The sequence below is a fragment of the Crassostrea angulata genome, chromosome 2 (genome assembly GCF_025612915.1).
Source record: "Crassostrea angulata isolate pt1a10 chromosome 2, ASM2561291v2, whole genome shotgun sequence".
Taxonomy (NCBI): domain Eukaryota; kingdom Metazoa; phylum Mollusca; class Bivalvia; order Ostreida; family Ostreidae; genus Magallana; species Magallana angulata.
In genome coordinates, this window is record NC_069112.1 from 6,478,217 (window position 1) to 6,500,306 (window position 22,090).

The 22,090-nt window shown below is 35.4% G+C and overlaps 1 protein-coding gene across 4 annotated transcripts; it reads right to left on the reverse strand.

The window, feature by feature from the left end:
• Positions 1-1,300: 1,300 nt before the first annotated feature.
• On the reverse strand, positions 1,301-21,035 carry LOC128171299 (acetylcholinesterase-like). 4 transcript variants are annotated; one of them, XM_052837067.1, is made up of 5 exons: positions 20,808-21,035; positions 4,202-5,483; positions 3,304-3,562; positions 2,707-2,873; positions 1,301-1,602 (listed from the first exon to the last, which is right to left on the reverse strand). In XM_052837067.1, exons 2-5 carry the CDS (start codon positions 5,460-5,462, stop codon positions 1,484-1,486), a joined length of 1,806 nt encoding a protein of 601 aa, XP_052693027.1. In that variant the 5' UTR covers positions 5,463-5,483; positions 20,808-21,035; the 3' UTR covers positions 1,301-1,483. The 4 variants fall into 4 exon arrangements, with proteins under 4 accessions (XP_052693027.1, XP_052693028.1, XP_052693029.1 ...); XM_052837068.1 differs by lacking the exon at positions 20,808-21,035 and adding an exon at positions 16,400-17,039; XM_052837069.1 differs by lacking the exon at positions 20,808-21,035 and adding an exon at positions 12,584-12,801.
• Positions 21,036-22,090: the final 1,055 nt, after the last annotated feature.

A 22,090-nucleotide genomic window follows, 5' to 3' on the forward strand; every position in this document is an offset into this window, starting at 1 on the left:
AATAAAAGCAATAAACAACCCTGTTTAGTGTTCCCTTATTTCCTAGGATAACCTAGTTCGCTATGAAATCTAATCACAAATAAATCCTAACTTCTGAAAATTACACAAACGTTACCCTAGATACACATTCTTGGAGAAAATAAAGTCCAACATGCATTATATTGATATTAAAAAGGACATGGTCACGATTTCGGTTTAATTTATTTCATCGTTTTTAATGTTATATAACAAAGAATTGCGATTTCTGTATCGTGCTTAAAACGCTAAATCTGATCACAAATTCTGTTTGATCTTTAGAAATGCCTTACTTAAGCATTGTAAGCAATAAAAATATAATAAAACTGAAAATATCGCGAGCATGCTTAATAAAAAAAAATGATTGAATAAAGAAAGATAACCGGGAACTGTTATAATAGCACTGTCCAAGTTTAAACAAAAAACAAAGAAAAACATCGCCCAGTTATAAATCGGGTAGAATTATAATATACATGTACAATCGTAATTTTCAGAAAAATTTTGTAAAACAACCTAACATTTAGAAGACTATGTTTGTTCTACTGTAAGTAGGTTTTAATTTTGATATTGCACAAAAGCAAAAAATACAACAAGTTGTCAAATTTTATTTACAAATAATAAGTACAAATGTACTGAAGAGGTTCTAAATCAAAATTGGGATTAAAAAATGGATAGCAAAACTAAAATAAACAGTTATACATTATGTTAAAATAAAAATGTTATAAACTGATGAACCTAGCAGTAGTCCCATGGATGTAGGATATATTTTTGTTTCATATTTTATGTGCCGACTGTCAATACTATACAAAACTAGTGATTAAGGCTTTGTAATAAAAAAAAAATGAATGAAAAATGTATTTCTTTTGAAAAGAAATGATTTTAAATATCTTTAAGAATGATTAATATCAAGCTGACAAAACAGGTTCAATATTTAAGAAAAAAGTTTTTAAGCGAAAATAAAACACAGATTAAAATATTTAAACAGATTGAGATACCAGAAAAAATGCAAAGATTATGTATGTGAAAAGTCATCAAGAAAAAAAAAGCAAATAACTATGACAATATTTCGTCATATGATTTAAAATGATTTTCTTAATGTAATCTACTAAGCAGATTTTATTACTCTGTAAGGGCAAGGTTTTTTTTTAAATTATCGTATAGGACATACATCACGACTCTCTCTCTCTCTCTCTCTCTCTCTCTCTCTCTCTCTCTCTCTCTCTCTCTCTCTCTCTCTCTCTCTCTCTCTCTCTCTCTCTCTCATGTGATATAACAATAACTAAATGATAAAATTAAAACGCGCGTGCGAATCAAAACATTAATGAGCAAAATCAGTTACTTATTTCTAATAACTCGGCAAACTCAATTCATAATATTGCTAATAAATGTCAATTCAAAGTCATATATAAAAATTTAAAACCTGAGTAATAAAATTTCGTCAAAACCCTATAACATGTAAAGGCCAGCATTATCTGATTAGGATCAGTAGGCTAGTACACAGTACCACCGTTATTATTAGTGCATGCATCACGTGACTCGTTGAGTTGCCGTTTCCGGTACTAGTGCCACACTCACATTTGCTCTGAGCTGAAATAAAAAAAAAAAGAAGTATCACGAGTTGGTCAAGGATACATGGACACAAATATTAGATTTAAAAGCCTAGATTTGAACTAATATGCTAAGATAATGGTTATCCTTGATCACCTAGGAAGAAATCGATTCAAACATTTTTCTTAATTATTATTTTAAGAATCAATAGGTGTCTACGATGTAAAAGCTTAATCGGTACAATTTTAATTTACCACATAAATATACTTATAGAATTTTTTAGGTCGGCTTCGGCCGATCACATTTGTGACGATATGAGGCATCCAGCAAATTTTACTATTTGCGCACGCATTGCGCATTGCACTTCTTTATTTACTACGCAACGACAGTTTCATGTAAATCTTTGATTATATGTACATGTTGAGAGTAAAACATTTATACAGTTACATACATAATGATTCAAAATACGTTTTCTGTACATGCGTAAGAGTATTTATCGGTAGAGCGATTCGCCTACTTAAAGTAAAGCTTATACATGCCTTGCTGTTTCGGAAATAAACAAAACAGTCCAATATATCTAATCCAGTGTTTTTATGGCATGCACCGTGATGCTTTTGGAACTGTTGCCGATCATATGTTATTAGAGTGTTATGTGGAAGCAAGGAAAGTGCGACAACTCGCGTGAAATAAGCGCGTGAAATGTTTCCTAATTCTTTAATAACACGAATGTATTCATCTGTAAACTACTTCAACATATCAGAAAGTTTGATAATTTGGAATAACTAAGACATGTTTAGGATTGATTTCATATATACTTTTATCATGTAAAATATTCACATAACAAAATACTAGTAATAAGATTTGAAATATTTCAATATCTCCTGGATTTTAAACCTTTTAGTTTTATCGGTTTAGACCACGTAAAAAGCAATTTGAAACACAACGTGTTTGTTGTAAAAGAATTTGTTTTTAAAACAATTAAAATTAAAACGTTGTGTATAGTAATAATGCAGTACTTTCCGGAGAGAATCAATAAACCATTTAACATAGCGACAGACATACCCCCCCTCCCCCCCAACCCCCCCCCCCCCCCCATTTATGCACTCTCAAACAGATGTGTTGACGTTTATCAACACAGCATACCTTGTTTAAGGGACTCCTTAAGTTTTGGCAGGAAGTCATTCCAAAACTGACAGTAGCTGTGTTTGAGCCCTCTTCCCAGAATGCTATCGTAAGGACCTATTTGCATTGTCAACTTCCGGTAACTCTCATCTTCGTGGGAGTATATATCCCAGTCAGCAGACGGCTTCCTGGCAGGAAAAGAAAAACAATATGGCGGCCAAATAATGAAACGTGTTTCTGGATTTGAAGTAACCTGGACTCATTGGAATAACAAACGTCGGAAAGATGCCTATGCGTTTTTGTTCGTCTATTGACTTTTAAATAACAAGTTATTTATCTTAGTAATATTTTCATAGCAAAAAAAAAATACAAATCATTAGCTGGAGAACTATAACTACTAACGTAAACTCGAGAAATCGGGTTGACAAACACTGCTCTAACATGCAAACAGATTAAGATGGTGTACAGATAACTGCGCGAGCTTTGTACTTCCTAACCGATCTTCCTGTACAATGATTTGTTTATCTACTTGTTTTTTTAACTGACAAGCTTATCTTCTTTCTTATATGTATATATGTGCTTGTTGTTTGTTAGTCTTTTTCTGTTTTATATGTTTACCCGGTTTTTGCAAAATTGGTCCAGTACTGCATCATGTCCTGACTGAGTTTCTGTTCATCCATGGTATACGCAGCTTCCGGTTTCAGCGTAAGTCCAAACAGGAACTGGACCTCGTCGCCATGGAGAGACCCCGACCAGGCGGGCCAGTCCGAGACGGACGGGCGGTGGTTGAACTCGTAAAAATAGACGGAACTTCCGGGGGACTTGGCGTAGTTCTGTGCAAGCTGTATGACTGGGCACTTAAATGCGAAATCCCCGACTATAACAGAGAAATATACGTAAATAACAGTATTACAGTTCTATATAGTATTATGAACCTGAAGGTCGATATAATGAAAATCGTGAATTAATCCCAAGTAACTTTCAGGAATAGATAATTGATCCCTTATTTTAGATTACAGCTATAGAAAATAATGGAGAAAAAAAATATGAGGGGCCATCTTAATTATATATCGTCCTTAGATGAAGTCAATATATCAAAATTACTGTATAGTTTTTCATTTTGAGGAATTTAATTTAAGCATTAGTATCATGATTTGTTCCAGAGTTGGTAATACCGATACAAGTACATGTGTATCTCATATAGACGATATTTAAAAAGAATATAAAAGGTGATAATGGACTTTGAGATTCAATAGAAAAAAAAATGAATGGAGGTAAGTGTTACTTTACCCAACACATTTAATGGCGAGGCTCTAGGAAAACATTTTAAGCAAGGGTTCGAACAGGGAAATCGTGGGTTAGTTATTATACTTGTCGTCAGACAGTTTGGTCATTTTTAGTATGCATTGTAAATCAATACTTTTAGCAATCGAAAACAAGTTCAAGTGGGTACAATTGGACGCAACAACCAGAAAAAAGAATGACTAGAAAGAAATGGTTTATACCTGTTACTCACTTATATCATCGAGAATCATCAGGTAGTCCCGTGTGTCCCCCGGAAGTAGATTACTCTCATATCGATCCAAGATGGCGTCGATCACAAGTTTATCCTTCTTAATTTCTAATTTTTCGAAACCATTTTTAGAAAGCGCTAACGGCAATATTTTCATGTAACTGGACTGCGACAATGTATTATTTGGCCATTCCATTTCTGCATAAATGGCGTAAAATAGAAAGTACAGAGCCTCGTTTCTGTTCACTCCTAGCAGTAATTTTTTGGCAGGGAAATGTCCCGAGTTAATAAACTTTGATGGCGACTCGTATATAAACTGGTTATCAATGGTTGGAACGAAGTTAAAAGTCACAGGGGTGATGGAAAGGTAGAACATCCGCTTCGACAATTCTCCTGCATCTACATCTCTCAAACAACTGATCATTGACTTCCGGTTCGGTGAGTCGCATTTAAACGCTTTAGCTAGGTTCTCTGCGTACTTGAGCGAGACTTCCGGGCTGTTGTAGGCCCAGTGAGCTAAAGAGGAACCACTTTGTAAAATGGCGCTGTGAAACAGGTCACGTGAATCGTTCGCCATCATATGATAGGCCACGCTAGCTGCGCCTGCGCTCTCCCCAAACAGCGTTAGATCCTGAGGGGAGCCCCCGAAGTAGACAACATTGGAATGTATCCACTGGAGGGCCAACTGTTGGTCCAGGAGACCCATGTTTCCCGGCGCTTCTTCCGTGTCCAGGTAAAGGAATCCTAGGGGTCCCAGCCTATAGTTCATTGACACGACTATCACGTTCTGTAGGGCCGCCAACATCGCCCCGTTATACACATCTAACGTGGAGGTCCCCGTCACAAAGCCACCACCGTAAATCCACACCATCGTCGTCAGTTTCGCACTTCCTGACACTTCCGGTACCCATATATTCAAATGTAAACAGTCCTCGCTCAAAGCGGTATTTGGATTCCAGGCATCCTCAGACTTTTTACCCTTCTTGTCTTGGAAAGATTCAAAGGGAATTTGAACACATGAGTTTCCTAGTGATGTCGCATTGAAGACGCCAGTCCACTTTTCTATGGGAACTGGCCGACGGAATCTTAAATCGCCCACGGGTGGTTGAGCAAACGGAATACCTAGATATGTGTAGACTGTTGTCCCTTCTACATCCTGGGTGAAGCCACGAATATAACCGGATGTTGTTTCGACCAATACGTTGGCAGTGTAAACCGGAAGTGAAATAATGGTGAGAATGGGTACCAGTAAATATCTCTGCATTTTTAAAAATTATTTGTTCTCCTGGAAGTAAAAAAAATGCCAAATAAAACAAAACGAAATGGAAATAAAAGTAACAAACTTACACATATAAAAATAATCAAGTAAGGAGGTATTGGTCATCACTAGGTCACGTTTCGCGTAACTCTTACAAGTACCGCCAGCTTTATTTTGTAGAAATGCGTATGTATCTCTTTCTAGGCCAACAACACGTGCTTCTCGGACAATATTTAAACGGGAACATTATTAATGATATGTATTGCTAGGTGATAAATCTTTCCGCCTACATGCATTCTTGCAAAAAAAAAAAGGAACAGATAAACAAAGGTCTTGGCTTTTTGTATTGTTAATTTTTCTCCTTCAAAAGCAATATCTTCACAGAAACAGCATTCAAACAACACTCCCGAGTGATGATGAATGGTTGGACGTGTGTATACATCTGGAGATATTAGCGATCCATGGTCTGAGTGGAATAATTGATATACAATATTCAAAGATGATAAAATAGCTGGCATAAAAGTTAAGGGGGTTAGATTTATGCATGGACCACACCAATAACTACTGGCATGTCAATCGCAACTTCTCGCGTTTTTTCGGCGAATCGCGTAAATGTATGCATTTTATGCAGCAAAAATATGTGAATTTGATTCACTACAAATAAATTGTATTGTTGTAAAGATGTATAGCTATAGATAATTAAATTAATATCGGCTATTGTACAATGATAATTCTGTCTTAAACGCAGAGCTCATTACAATTTTTTTTAAACATGTTTTTCATTACATTAATAAAACTATCAGTGGTAAGTCAAAAATACTTTTCAGTCATTCTCTCTCTCTCTCTCTCTCTCTCTCTCTCTCTCTCTCTCTCTCTCTCTCTCTCTCTCTCTCTCTCTCTCTCTCTGAATTAAATGCGGAAAATCATTGTTAATGAGTTTACAGGGGTTTAATACATGTAGGTATACAGACTCTAAAATATCCATCTACCTAATACACACTGTATTTTCTTTTGACAAGTAAACTTGGCAGATTGTAGCATAAATTGTATGATACATGTATATATACCTTGTATTAAAAACAGATACATGTTTAAATCAAAGTACTGAAAGTACTGTTAGACGGTGGCGTCGTTTGAAAGTGGCATATTACATGTAAAAATGAGTGATGTATGATAATTATTTTTGTCGAAAACCGCGGCCAGTATCGCATTCATGTACTAATACTTAACGCTTACTCGCACAACTAGTCGTGAGTTTCCTACATGGATAATTCTGTGGAAATCGTAGCTGTGATCTCACTCTACACTTTACAAATGCTGTGTCTCTTGGTCGTCATCTTTTGGGAAAGACCCAAAGATTTATCACAGTAGTCTTTGTCGTATAGAAGTTTGTATCTATATTTTGTATCAATATGTTTGTATCTATATCAGTTGACATTAAAACCCCGTTTGAATGGTTGCCACCACATATTGAATGAATAAATCAAATCCAAAGCGATTTCATCACAGTACGCCCAAATATTTGATTGTTTGAAGAAGGGGAATTTTGGTTTATTCCTTTTTGACCTTTGGGTTGGCCCTGCAAATGGGAACAACTTTTGAAAAGTGTGGATTGGACTATTGTGCTTTAAATATATTGTAGATTTCTCAAAGTAACGAGAACAAATAAAGCTTTGGTATGATAAAATACTTATTTTTACTAACTATTTGGGCATACATATAGTATATTAATTGTCCCTCTCGACAGCATTTTCCCTCATTTTCTTCACGGGGAAAAAGTTGCAGTCTTGTGGATCATCACATTTGCTTTTTTTTCCCTCATAGTCAGTTAATACATTAAGGTGTAAAGAAAACGGAATGGGTTTACAAGAACCTGTTTGATAAAACTGGTATTGCTTTTGGAATGCACGTCATCATGAAACAGAAGAGTAAATCAATATTTTATCTTCGACTTTAGAGGATTATTTCCATTTGCTCACAACGAAAGTGAATGAAAATTTTAAAAAATATCATACAACATTCGGTCGCGGCAGTTTCATTAATCAACGTTTTAAACATTTGTTCTATTGTATTTAGCTATAGATTTATTCAAACCATTTGAATGAATTCGGGAAAGTCACATGTATATTTTATCGCTTCTCAGTACACTTTAACACGCATAAATTACTTGCTACATTAAACTTTTTTAGTAAACTTACAACAAATATTGATTAATTATACAAAATAAGTTTTTAAAAACACCAAACAAACAAAATTCAAGCTGAACGCACGTTTTTCTGACCGTACAGCTGTGTATATAAAGAAGATGGGGGGATAAGATGGCGCAACTGCCCTTTTGGTTTAGTTGTAAAATACAATTTCAAATTTAGCATTTTTTCAATTAAATATATTTGATATGTTATTATGCAAGTTTACAAAATGGTAATTTCTAACTATATTCAATTTGAAATATTTAAAAAAGATAAGAAAAAAATAATAAATTTTTAAGTTTTGGTGGTATCGAACCCAAGTTCTATAAAGTTTCCTAATGGCTGGTGCTCTAACCATGGTGAGCCATTTCATTCACAACAAAGTGCGTTGTTTAAATGCTATATGAGACTATGACCACGAATTTTCGGACTTGTATTATATTTCTAAAACTTTCAATTGTTGAGCTACAAAATGACATTTTTGAACTGTAGTGGGTCATCTCTCCACATTTTTGTTGAGTCCAATCGGTTTATTAAATTCCATTAAACCACATTTAGACTGTAAAAAAAAAAATATTGAGCTCAGACCCACTCCATGAAAGAAAATGAATTGAAGTTATAAAAATTACACGATTAGGAGGTTTTGACACGCATACGCCAGTTTAAATCAATATATTGCAAGTATATTTAAAATATTTAAAGATTACAATCCGATGTTACGTTAAATATACATTGTTTTTAATTATTTTTTTAAAAAGTATCAGATTTAATGATATTTTAATTTTGCCGTATCTAATCATTCCTCATATGGGCATTTTACACGCCTTATTCGCCTATCTTCTTTGATTTTATTCTTTGCATGTACTAAACAATAGATCTAGGGTTCGCAAATCCCGGCAATATTTTCGGAAAGCTATATTTCTGTAGCTCAGCGGAATTCAACAGTTATCTATGAAGCACATTTTTTTGCCTTCATGTTTCATTATTTATCGCAAATATAGCATGAATGTATACGCTACGGCCGATGTAGCATTGTGTTAAGTGATGACACTTTCTAACCGGTGTGTATTTCAATTGCGAGTCGCAACAAACTGGCGCATTTATATAGGCCCGCCTATTTGTAAATGCATGTTGACAAAATGATGCTAACACTTGGAAACAAATGTCGAAGAAAGTTCATAATAGAGTTGTACTCGCGAATTAAGAATCATTTGAGAACAAACGGGGCGATGTTTACGTACATATGTAAATAATGTTATCTGTTAGTGAAAAAATGCCCCCAAACCAAAGAAAAGATGCTCTCTTACATTACCGTTCATTATGTACCATAAATGTATATGGAATATCGCATGTTTTTTCTCACAAAAAAGCTAGCATTTGCTGCAAATTAGAGATAGACGAGCTGACACGCCGTGAAATCCACAAGACGTTTTACAGCATATGTAAAAAAAAATCTGAACTAAAAATCTTTGAAACATCGTAAAATGTAGTTTATAAACATTTAAAATGGGGACTCGATTTGCACGTGAATTTTACAATCCGACGTCGATTAGCGTGTTTGAGAGAAAGTCAGCAGCAAGTAAAGCGTCAACATCTGCAGTAAATATTGTCTGATGAATATTGAGGTGCCTGTAATAAAATTTATGTTTCTACAGACTGAGTGAGGTACGAAATAAGGTACATTGTAAATCACAGGTCAGTCGAAAATTTAACACATTTGTATCGTAAATTTAAAGTTTTTGTGTGTTTGAAAACACATGCACACTTGTAGAAGAAACTGTGCCATTGATCGGTTGAAGTTCAATAAAATGTAATTTATGTAATATTCATTGTCAGTATCTGTTGTGAATTCTTTGGAATAAGCTTCAACAACAAAAAATATACTGCTCAACTAAAACTAATGCGTTGAAAATGGCTGAATTTATCGATGAAGCATAATTGCTGAAATATGAAATGGCAAACCAGTTTAAATAGTGTGTTTCTGACAATTATTTATATCATAAAAAACAAGAAGCAATTATTGTGAGATCTCTTGACCAATTATCGCAGTGATATAGTTTATATGCAGTCCTGATACAGAGTTAAACGTCAAAACTGGCAGTTTGAGCCTTAATTAATAATATTATTAATACCGCGTAAGCAGATAGGGTAACGGCTCATTTAAAATAAAACCCAATTTCATACATCATTTAAATGTATGTACAAAATAATTAGCAGCTATAATGCTTAAAATATCTGATAAGATTAAAATGAGTTCTCATACTGAAATCGACACGTAGATAAAACACTGCATACATGTACCTAACAGAGTTATCGTTCGTTATCCGCTAGGGTCCCCGTGAGAAATACCCTTCCGGTCAGGACCGTAGCAATAGACAGTGGCTATAAATAGCCACCGTCTAAAAATGAAGTACTAGTAATCCTGAAATTTTTTTTTCCATCTCGACTCGAACTCGAAAATATGCTGCGGGGAGACAAAATTCCTGAAAAATCATAGTTTAAACATCTCTTCGTTTTGAACCCTAAATCCCTATTTATCTTCCCCTTGTAAATTACGTATTTATACTGGCTAATATAGGAAATGGAGCTAACTAGATCCCCGTGACGTCTATGTGTAAATCAACACCTACTATTTAGAACCGGTATCGCTCAACCCGGAAAGTTCCAATAAAAACAATGGAGGATCGATAACCACCTGTTGCGGCTAGAAATACCTACTGACAAAACACATGATGAAGGAACAAGAAGTGTATCGCTCTCCTGTGTAAACAACAGATATTATTCAATCTCTTTATTTCTTTTTTTCCACCTTTTTGCCGACTCATATAAACACAATTACTCGGCCTGGAATGCTTTTGTATCTAAAAATAGATACCTGCAATAAATATCTACATTTTAAATATATGATGTGTTTGGAAAAAGTGCCCGTTGTATGTTTGTCCACAGAGGCGGATCCAGCAATTTGGAAAAGGGGGGGTTCCATTTGATGAAAATCAATATGTGCAAAATTCATCATTTGTCAATAAACAAGGACTTTTTGAACGTTTTCAGTGCGTATACAACTGTATTTAATAAAAAAAAAAATAACTCAGACTAATTGCGACAAACTATTATAGAAATGGATATTTTTGGGTATTTTGGGTTTTTTTTTTATGTCGTTGATGTTTTTAAATTCAGAACTATTTATCAATTTAGATTTCTATCGATTGCCTTCTTAAATCAAGGTCTAAATGATAGGATATGACAAAAAAAATGGGGATAATTTATCTGCTGAAAAGATGGTACGTGTGTAATACAATGGTAAAAGCAATTGTCGTCCCAGGGAACTTGATGTGACCTCTGTAATGAGTGCGCTAACATCATCCGGACTAGTACAGATGCGATTATATTTAGAAAAGTTTTTAAAAGTTGTGCATTTTCATAATGGTTAACCCCTTACACGATATTTTTGTAACAGAATTTCCGATTCATGGTAACAAAACAATACGAAATTCTTTAAATAAGCAATTTTAAAAGCATTTATTTGAGATAATTACAGTACTTCTATTATAAATGAGAAAAATTGCCTTTAAATAAGCATTAAACGTTTAAAAAAAATTCATATGTCCCAAAGAAAGGGGGGGTTCCGACCCCCGGAACCCCCCCTCTGGATCCGCCAATGGTCCATATGATAAATGGTTTATGATACGTTTGAGTGAGATCCGTTTTCTTAACTGAATATATTTTCTTTTTTGTTTAAACAGCAATACTGTGGGACCTTGTACATGTAAGTGGCTGTAGTAAAAAATACCAAACATATTTTCTGATATTTTTTAAAATGAGAAAACATAGTTTATTGTACAACATTGTTTTTTTTCAGATTTTTTTTTTACCTATGGGCACTTATTTCTGCGACGATATTCCGAGGATATTATTTTGATTTGTTCCTTGGGCATTTTTACAACCAGCGTCAAAACCTGCCATTATAGTTCTTACGCAGTTGTTTCTCTTTCGAAAAAAAGAAAAATGATGCATAACGATTCATTTTCATTAAATTGATTATATATTTTTACCTTTTTCATAAACAATCAAAACTGTTTTTGTTTATTTTTTTGTTTCAAAATGCTAACATTGATAAAGACAAAATTTTCTATCCATATCTTAGCTGAGTAGAGTTTCTTCTTTAATAGTATTTTTCATATTCTGTAAAACTATTCAATATACAATTTTATTTTGCAGCAATGTAAAGCCTTACTCCGAATTTAAAAAAAGCATACCTTTGATTATGTGTAAGATCTATGTTTATCTTTTCCCTATATATCATCGCAAGTAACTGAGAATACATTAACCCCTATGGTTGATTTGTAGCATACATTTAAAAAAATCTAGTTTTTTTTAAACTTCGTTCTAAATTGCTTACAAATTGCCTACCACACGTTTACAAAAGAATCATTTCACTGAAAAGATGGCATCATATCAGTAAAAGGCGTATATTAATGCGTTGCATTATCTACACAAGAAATAAGCTGGAAGCAGAGATATAAAACAAACAGATTATGCGGTACGATATATATATATATATTCCAAATAGATAATGCTGCAGACCATAATGACAAATACACAGTGTGTCTATATTGACAATAAATGTCAGCGCAAAGGTAATTAGATAAGGTTAATTGACCCCGTATACTTAATCAGCCTGGCATTAACTGATATGGGTTGCAACCTCACAATCTTAATTAGAGAGATGATGATGATAATGATGTGAGAGAGAGAGAGAGAGAGAGAGAGAGAGAGAGAGAGAGAGCAAGCACAAATTGATAGCAAGAGGGAGTAATAAATTTAGAGGAGAGAAAGAAAGGCTTAGCAGAGAGAAGAGATGTTTACGTTTTAAGATAAATAACAAAATAATTATTCATTGATTCACACAAATTAAACACACAGAAGATTGATCCTTACTTGATGTATTTCCTGAAGGTTTATTCATCTTAGTTTATTTGTGTGCTCTTAAATATCCGCTCAATGCGCGCATTGTTCTACCCAATTGAGTTTAAACCTTAAATCGCATACTTAAAGTTGAAAAGACGGCAGGTTTTTATTGTCTGCACAATAAAGAGGACAAGAAGCGCTGATGATTTCATTCATGTATACTTGAAATTCACATCAGGATATCCGCAGTGTAAGGAGAAATCGACAGTCTTCCCGCTGAGAAAGAGACAAGGGCAGCGCTTTGAAAACCGCGTCAGTTTCTCCTCATCAAAAACCCGCGCTTTCTCTATCTTTATTTTACAAGCGTTAATTGCACCCAGATGTTTGAGTAGATTGCTCTCTCTTGGCGATGTTGTAAATTTCGGGGCTGTTAAAACTATTTCACATCAACATGCTTTCTGACTTTAGCGTATCTTTACATCTTTAATTAGGGGCCCTGTATGAAATATCAGCGAGAGTTATTAATCAAAGTTAAGAAGGGGAAAAATAAAACAGGAAGATATATTACATCTTTGAAAACAATGAGCTTTTACTAATATCCATCCATGCACAGATTCGTTAATAGAGTGAGATAGAACTGGGTCAAAAATATCTTTCGAGAAAGAAGATCACTTGGAAATGTCGAAACGTATACATGAAAATTTAACTCATAAATTGTAATGTAAGCAAAATGCCAATAGAGGTCAGGACTTGTACCGTGAGTTTTCAAGTTTCGATTACAGATGACAGGGACCTCTCGACATTTCACATTTTAGTTTTGAATCTATGATGAATCATGCTATGATTACTTTAAATTTTCGTGGGATTTCTTTTTTTTTTGGGGGGGGGGGGGGTGATATAAAAACCCAACATATGATTTTTCTTTACTTAATAATAGTCTATAGCTGTAACATATTAGATAGTTTTTATAGGTAATTTGACAACCACCTAAGCCCTCTCAATGCCTTTAAAAAAACTGTATTTTGGTTAGATTGAATCATTATAAATATGCTGATCGTGGAATTGTGACAGACCTGACAATGCAGACACATTTTGCAGATTCTACGGCGCCTGCTTTCAAGATGATGTCGCTATCTTTTACTCTTTTTCATTCATAAAACTCGCAGAACGGGCATCGCCATGAATGAAACTAATTTGACATGGCAGAAACCGTGTCAGGCTATAATCCTATAACAATTGATAATAACTGTCTGACTCAACGCACTCCAGATAAACAGCAGATACGGTTTTCTAGCAAACAATAAATCCGGCCGATAATGCTTTGTACTGCATGTATGGAGCAGACATTTCCGCATTCTTAACAAGATTTAATAATTACTTGTTGCATGTTTCTGTCCTGTCTTCTGTTTGGCATTTCCCATGCTACATCTGCAGACCCATTCAGTAATTATTCACATGCCAAATCCTCAGTAAAGAATTCAATAAAATTAAAATGTATATTGCATTTTTATCTGAGAGAGAGAGAGAGAGAGAGAGAGAGAGAGAGAGAGAGAGAGAGAGAGAGAGAGAGGGATTGATACTTCGGTTATCCTTACGTGTATTAATTATATGTACAGTATGTAATTTGTATTGTATGTGACATGAAATCCCAGAAAGGAAAGTGATTGAATGCTTAAATATCGTACATTAGAATAATCATTATTTGCAATTTGAGGTTTCAATAATGATTTGAAGTTCCTAACGGAACCATTTAGCAATGAAAACATTTTAAATCAACAAGACCAAACTTCCATTAGTCAGCCATTCCTAGTTAATGTATTTTAGTATTTGATTATTCTTCGCTATTAACTGTAGACCTAAATTAAACGAAGGAAATCTCTATCTGTTCAGTTTAATTCATTGTGATTACCTCTCTCTATAAACTCGGCTCAGGTGGCACGGGATACTGTACCTGTCGATACTAATGTGGATGAAAGTACATTAAAATCAACAAGCATGGTTTTGGTCTCTGTGGAATTACAAAAAAAAAAACAACAACAACCGGTCAACGTTGACAAGATTCGAACTGTTCCAAAGGTCTCAATCAAAATGAATCGAGCGTTAAAAAATCCTTCTTTTTTTTTTTTACCAAGTCCCGCTTAATGGACTTTTACGTTACATCGTAGGATGAGTATTTTTTCTGCAATGTCGCCTTCTGCGTATCGCACATGGATCACCAATGAAAGCATTTCATTGTTTAAATATTACACGGTTGATATGCAAGCGATGCACAAACGATGGATTTATTATTATGACCTGATATTTATAAATAAATTGTATGAAAGACATACATATTGCTTCTGCTGAACCCCTTACAATCCATGGACATCAAATACTGCACAAACTTCTACCAAGAACGACATATTTCGGGAAGTGAAACTTATATTCATGGCAACGTGAAGAAGCGTATGCAATGCACGAGCGACCTTTATTTAATACTTTCGGGAGGTCATCCGGCGTTGTATCTTTGATTGGACAAGTAAATATTTACTCGCTGGCACGTTACCGTAAACCCGTCCGGATATAATTCAATTCCAAACCGACCCCGCTCATTTCCGGAATCTAAACGCAGACTCTGGGTTAATTGGATGTTTTAGTTAAATATTTATTCCAGCTTGCCCCTGAACTCATTAAAGATGAGGATCAAATACTGGTATCTCTCTCTCTCTCTCTCTCTCTCTCTCTCTCTCTCTCTCTCTCTCTCTCTCTTTCTGTGCATGAATCATGAATCTTCAATAATTAATCAAAAATTAAGCATGCAGTATCTATCAACTAGAGATATTTTTCCTCCATTGAACAAAGCAAGAATAATTGCGTTTAGGAAACAAAAAAACATCTTATACAATTTTACACAATTTTTGTAGATGGCAGTTTTCGTTGAAAATAAGTTAGAGAAACAGGGAGATAGAGAATGAAAGAAAAAGTATACATTTTATATACACGTATGCAAGTAATATACTTGTAGCGTCTTTCCAATAACTCTGTGTATTAAGTTCTAGATCAAAGTTAGCAGAAAAAGCAATTAAATATACCACACAGAACCAAATGCCAGAAAATGTTTAAACAACTCTCCTCTCTATCTTCGCTGGTCCCGCAGTTCCAAAATGGAGTTTCGATGTGTTAAATAGCAGAAACAAGGAAAACCCTTTTGTATCCAAGGCGGTATAGACTATTCATACATAAAAATAGCATACTTATAATAGAGGGATGGTTCTAGGTTATAGTGTCTTGCCTTGCCTATAACAGATGGGTTTTTGTGTAGAATCCATTCTCGCGTGCATTACGTAATATTTGCGTGTTTTTGTTACACTGTCCCCTCAATCATGGCCTCCCAGCTTTCCGTAATTGAGTTTTAAACAAATTCAGATAATTGATGTAATAAAATAATTTATTGGCCTCAAATTCTCGGGACGATGTGCGTACAAATGTACCTCGTCTGATTAAATTTCCGTCCAGACGATTCGATAATTGAACTAATAAAGTGTGAACAACGCTGAGATCCATTATTTTCAGAGTTTAGAGTTTGCTTCGCTCCTATTTTCCTCTTTCTCCATATTCATTGTAATGTCTAATTTTTAACGAACAACATCTCTCTCTCTCTCTCTCTCTCTCTCTCATTAATCGGCGAGATGGTGATAAGATACATTTTATTGATTTTATGTAATAAATATTGCGTACACACGACGCAACTCTCACGAAAAAGACATGAATCGCCGCAGGAGGCCGAGTAAATCAATAGCCGACATTAAACAGATATACACCATCAGTGATCAGATCAGTTAATTCACAACAGAAAGTTCAACTTACTTTTTTCCCCTTTACAGCATCAAGGCGGACAGATAAATCCAATTGCTTTTTTAATAATCAAAAGTCTTTACACAATGGTTGCTATATTTGTCACCATCTTATGTTTTAACCACCTGGTGAGTTAGGCAGAGAAAGGAAGTTTCTTCATTCACTTCCCCCGGCCAAGAGAAAAACCCTGACCGTCAGACGCACGAACAAGGAATATCCCCAAAAAGTCACGATCGCCGGCACAGTACCGAGGCCTTCCGAGAACACCCGCGGTTTTTTTTTCGGGAAGTTGGATGGGGAGGGAGGTTTCTGATGAATCTATATAGTTTGGACGTGAATTATTACTTCATGATTGCGAACCTTTGGGCGAAAGACGGGAGATAGCGAGCACTCACGCGAGAATCGTGCCTGGGAAGTACAGATATGTAATTGGGGGAATTGTGCGGTAATTAGCGGGAGCCTCTGATACGATCTTCGTTCCGGCCTTTTATCGTTCATCCCCCGTTATCTCTCGCCGAGTTTTTGTGTAATTAGGACGTGTCAAATTTACTTTCTGTTGATTGTACTGAGTAAGGGCGATGTTTATAAAACACTTCAAAGTTTTTTTAAGGTGTTTATTTTAAACACAACTGACGAACTTAACACCTATAAGCCAGACTTTAGCAGCTGATAACAATGTGTAGCAGCCGATGGACAATGTACAACAGTTTTTGAATATCAGAACGAGAAAAACATCCTAGATTGCATTATGTTATTGACTGCGAAAATGCACAATGGTAGCGTGAAAGGAATGTAATGGATATTATCAAAATAAAAGGAAGGAAAAAGAAAAAATAATGATCAGACATATTGAAAGGGGACATCATTTTTATAGTGATTGTTTCCGAATATAAACAAATATACTGTGAGCGTTTAGGGATAATAACGGGACCTTTTCGAAGCTTTATTAGATTAACTGAATGTAGGGTAGGGAGAAAGCTAATAAGACAATTTTTTCTTTTATTCTGTTTGTCTGTGCTTCTGTCTGTCCGTTTGTCTGTCGGTCTGCGTCACTCCACAACCAACGTCGCTTTCCCGTTTCCCTGTTTATCATCTTGAGATCTGTGATCTATAATGGGTACTTTGTTGGCCGCTTTCAAAAGAATATTCACATTTCACAAATAAACAATATATACGCATGTGGGGACATGTAATACCCAGGAATTTAATTTTGAGTTTATTTTCTGATTCGCCTAGCAATGCAATGGCAATCGTAAATTCAATCTGAACAATTACCCCGGCTGTTATATGGGTCACAGCATGAAGAGACACAGCCGTGACCTACAGGACGACCGCCCACTCTATTGTTGTTAACCTTACAATTTCACAGGCTTCTGTCACTGCGCCGTGTGATACTATCATAACAATACACAGATCCACCGGGAAGGAGATTTTTAAACGAGAGAGAGAGAGAGAGAGAGAGAGAGAGAGAGAGAGAGAGAGAGAGAGAGAGAGAGAGAGAGAGAGAGAGAGAGAGAGAGAGAGATTTGACCTATGACCTACGACAATCAGATATAATCGATGGGATTTTCCCCTGTATTTCCGAGCCCTGGGAGTTATATTTTGTAATGAATAAAAACATGTAAAAAAGTGTTATGAGCTCTGCGTTTAACACAAAATTATCAATGTACAATACATTTGTCTTTGTAGAGAATCAAATTCACATGCATTTGCTGCACAAAATGCATACAATTGCATAAAACTGCAAATATGAAATCGCAACTTATCGGGCCTTTTCGCCTAAGCTCGACAAAAACACGCAGCCTTACCGAACAGTTGTTAGAAGTTGCGACCGACATATATGCATTCCAGTAATAATGGTTGTAGTCCATGCAAAAATCTACCCCCCCCCCCCCTTAACTTCTATGCCAGTTATCATCGCTTAAATATTTTATATCAGTTATTCCACTCAGACCGCGGATCGCTAATGTTAACATTTTAACACTCCTTCTCTTTTCTCACTGCACATGGAGATCAAATTTCTCTTTCGATCTACGAATATCAATTAAATAGATGCATACCCCCCCTCCCCCGGGCAAAGGAAGATTCTCGTTAAATCCTTCTATTAACTATCGCTACCTTTCTGTTCCTTAGAGAGCGGTCTGCAATCTATATAGAAACTGCATGTCCGGGAGATAATCGCTGTTTATTTTTTCTCTCACAGACAGGGCTGTGTGGTATGTTTGTGTGGTATGTTTGTGTATACGGTGCTAATGAGTTTATTTGTTTCTGACACCATCGTAAAACACTGGGCCGATCTCTTGGACGATAAGGCAGTAAATTGTCCGAGACCAGTTAGAGACGAAAATAAGTTAAACTGGGTGTTAATGCCGCGGTAAGAAGATCATGCAATCTACCAGCTCTGTTTTAAAAGTAGTTTTCCAGGTGTGGGGGTGAAGGTTTGAAGGTGGATGTTTAATTAAATGAAAGTGATATTGGGCTGGTATGGTTATTGCTGATAGACAGTTCTCACCAATGTCAGTAAATACAGGAATGTAGAATCCTATTCCATACGGAAAGTTCATTAAAGCATTGACCAATGCCAGTGAAGCATAGAGAAGGAGTCTGACCTTTCATGTGGCGTCAAAGAATAATATAGATGAACAGATAGTCCTAGGTAAGTGATCAGATACCTGTGGAATTATATAAGAATTGTGTTCCATGCGACGGTACGACGGGAGTGGATCTACAAAGCCATACTGTATGAATTTGCAGACACCTAACATTCCTTTTAAAAGTGTCGTGGAAGGGGCCGCTTACTTATCCAGAAGTCTGACATAAAAAACAACAACAAAAAAACACCACAAAACAACAACACACGACAACAACAACACACGACAACAACAACATATGACAACAACAACACACGACAACAACAACAACACACGACAAGAACAACACACGACAACAACAACAACAAACAAATGTTTAAGATCTTTATCCATGGAGAGGGGGTGTTAATTAAAACTTTTAAATGGCATTTTATTTATTTCTCTATATATGATTTTAAATGTATTTAAAAACCCAAGCGCAGATATAGGTTAAAATTTGATGTGACTTCTGGTAGTAGATAATCTATCAGTTGGACTCGCTCAACGCCTCACGTTTATGAACATCTTAAACAGTATGTCGTATATAATCCTGATGGATTTAAAGACGTACCTCAATTCTAGATAACTTTCCTTTATATATTTTTCCTTGTTTGTTTGCATTTAAACCTGTGAATACCTCCAAAAGTCAGGGTACATTACCAGGCTAGTTTAGAAGTAACACAACGTTTTGAATGTTTCTTATTACAGCACGCAAAATGCTGAAGAATGCTTTATATATATAAATTCATATAATATATATTTTCAATTGAAACTCTTTTCCAAAAAGAGCCATATCATATAACATGAAAATTTAATTTTAGAATTACGAAGTGAAAATCTTGAGGAGATTAAAAAATTGAAAATAATGGAAGATAGGTCGCATCTGACCTTAAAGTAAATAAGCTTACACTAGTTCTGAAGAGAAATATGATTTTGTGCGAAGTTCAATCGATTTATTTTTTGTTAATCTTTTAATCTGCTTATCTTTTTGCTAGCGCTTTCGAGCGCTAGCAACTACGTTAGTCTTTTTCACTGGAATACGCATGCTCGACTCCAAAGTAGGGGATTCTGGGAATACTGTACTACTGTAGATAAACTGTACCATTTGAATTTCGTTTTATCATTTTCACATGAAGTTTTGTGTTTTATTGTAAATGTCAAAAAGCAACAGTAGCTTTGATCTTATAATGCAAAGTTATTTTCAATATTATAATAAATAGCTAGCTTTATCTTGAATTTCTTCAAGCTCGGAAAACAACTTCGGATGTGTTTTCCGAGCTTGCCGGAAAGGCCCGAGAAGATACGATTGCTACAAAACAGTACCAATGGTTCTTGAAAATTTACAAAATTACAGAAGATACATAATGATTAAGGCACAGTCAATGAGCTATGCCATGCGTTCTAAATTGTGACCACACTCCAGTACAATTCCAGTACACCATCGTGCCTACCTATATTTAATTAATTGATTTAGAAATATAAACCAATGTTTTAGAAATATGCTTCTGGATTTTATGATGGCTACAACGCTAGCTCACCAATCTTTTTAAAAGATAAGCTTGTAACAGATTAGTTTAATCAAAACATCGAATTCACTGAAGGATAACGGGCTTTTGAAAGGAGATTTAACAAAGTACCTGATCTAGAGAGCCCCATTTCCAAAATAACACTATCCTTAAAATGCTAGCGTGTATAGCCAACAGAAACAGTTCTATTTTATCTAAGTTGTATAACGGTATAGGCTGTGCAGCAGAATAATACACACAGGTAAATAATTAATGTTGACTTACCTGAGTCTCCCTGCAAAGGTATCAGACAGGTGAGAGGGATAAAATGTCGGCCATTCATTCAGCCATCCAGCCAAAATCCAATGACGGCCGCCAGCCTGACGGAGGCCAGTACGTGTACACAGTAATAGGCTGTATGTATGTACTCCAACCACCAGTACGTGTACACAGTAATAGACTGTATGGACGACTCTACCTGTATGTACTGTATGTACCTGTATGTACTCCAACCACTATTTTGTATGGTGCACATGTATGAAAGACAAATTGCATGGTTTAAGGTAAAAAACGTGCCCACAAGTGTTACGTCAAATTTAAATCGCATTTGTATCTATAATTAAAACATTTTTAGCCGGGCTCTGCTGAAAGCAGAGTCCTGGCTATAGGCAGGCAAATCGCCAATGTTACTTTAAATAGCACAAATAAACAAAAAACCAAACAGCGTCAAAGTAAAGCTTCCGCTATACCAAATAGTTACACAAAGAGCCACGTTTTGTCAAAAGTGTTGGCATTTTGTTTCTTTTTCTTTTAATTTCTAATGAATTGTCTATCTGTTTTAGTTTTCGTATTAATAACGTGTTTTTAAAACATTACTATGCATTTTGGACACATACAATGCGCATGAATTTCCATGAACTACTTTGCTGCGCGATGAAGAAACGGGGATTGAATATATAATGCTTGTTGCAAAATTCAAGGCAGCAACTGTTGAACCTTTTTACTTCTACTAGACAGACATATTTTTTGTGTATAGCCGCTTACAAAATTTGGTCGCTCTCTGATGCTTTGCCGACATTAAAAGCATGAGAGAGAAAGAGAGAGAGAGAGAGAGAGAGAGAGAGAGAGAGAGAGAGAGAGAGAGAGAGAGAGAGAGAGAGAGAGAGATTTTCAGTCTTTACTACACAATATGCATAAAGACACACCAAAAGAGCCCGGCTTTCAGTACTTCAGTACTTTGATTGTTATGTAATCCTTTATGTTTTTGGTACATTATTAAAACAGGTTTTAAATTGAAATCAAAGTAAAGGAGTACCAACGGGATTTTATTGACTATTATAAGTCCCCTACTGGTTTTCACCGGAGGGGACTATAGCTTTCCTCTGCGTCCGTCAGTCAGTCTGTCCGTCTGTCTGTCCGTCCGTCAGTCCGTCTGTCTGTCCCACTTCAGTTTTCCACACTTTTTTTCTTTATGCATTTGAGGAATAATATGAAACTTGCTGAACAGCTTCAACATGTCAAACTACAGATCAAGTTTACACTTTTGTAGCGTCTGAATGACATATTTT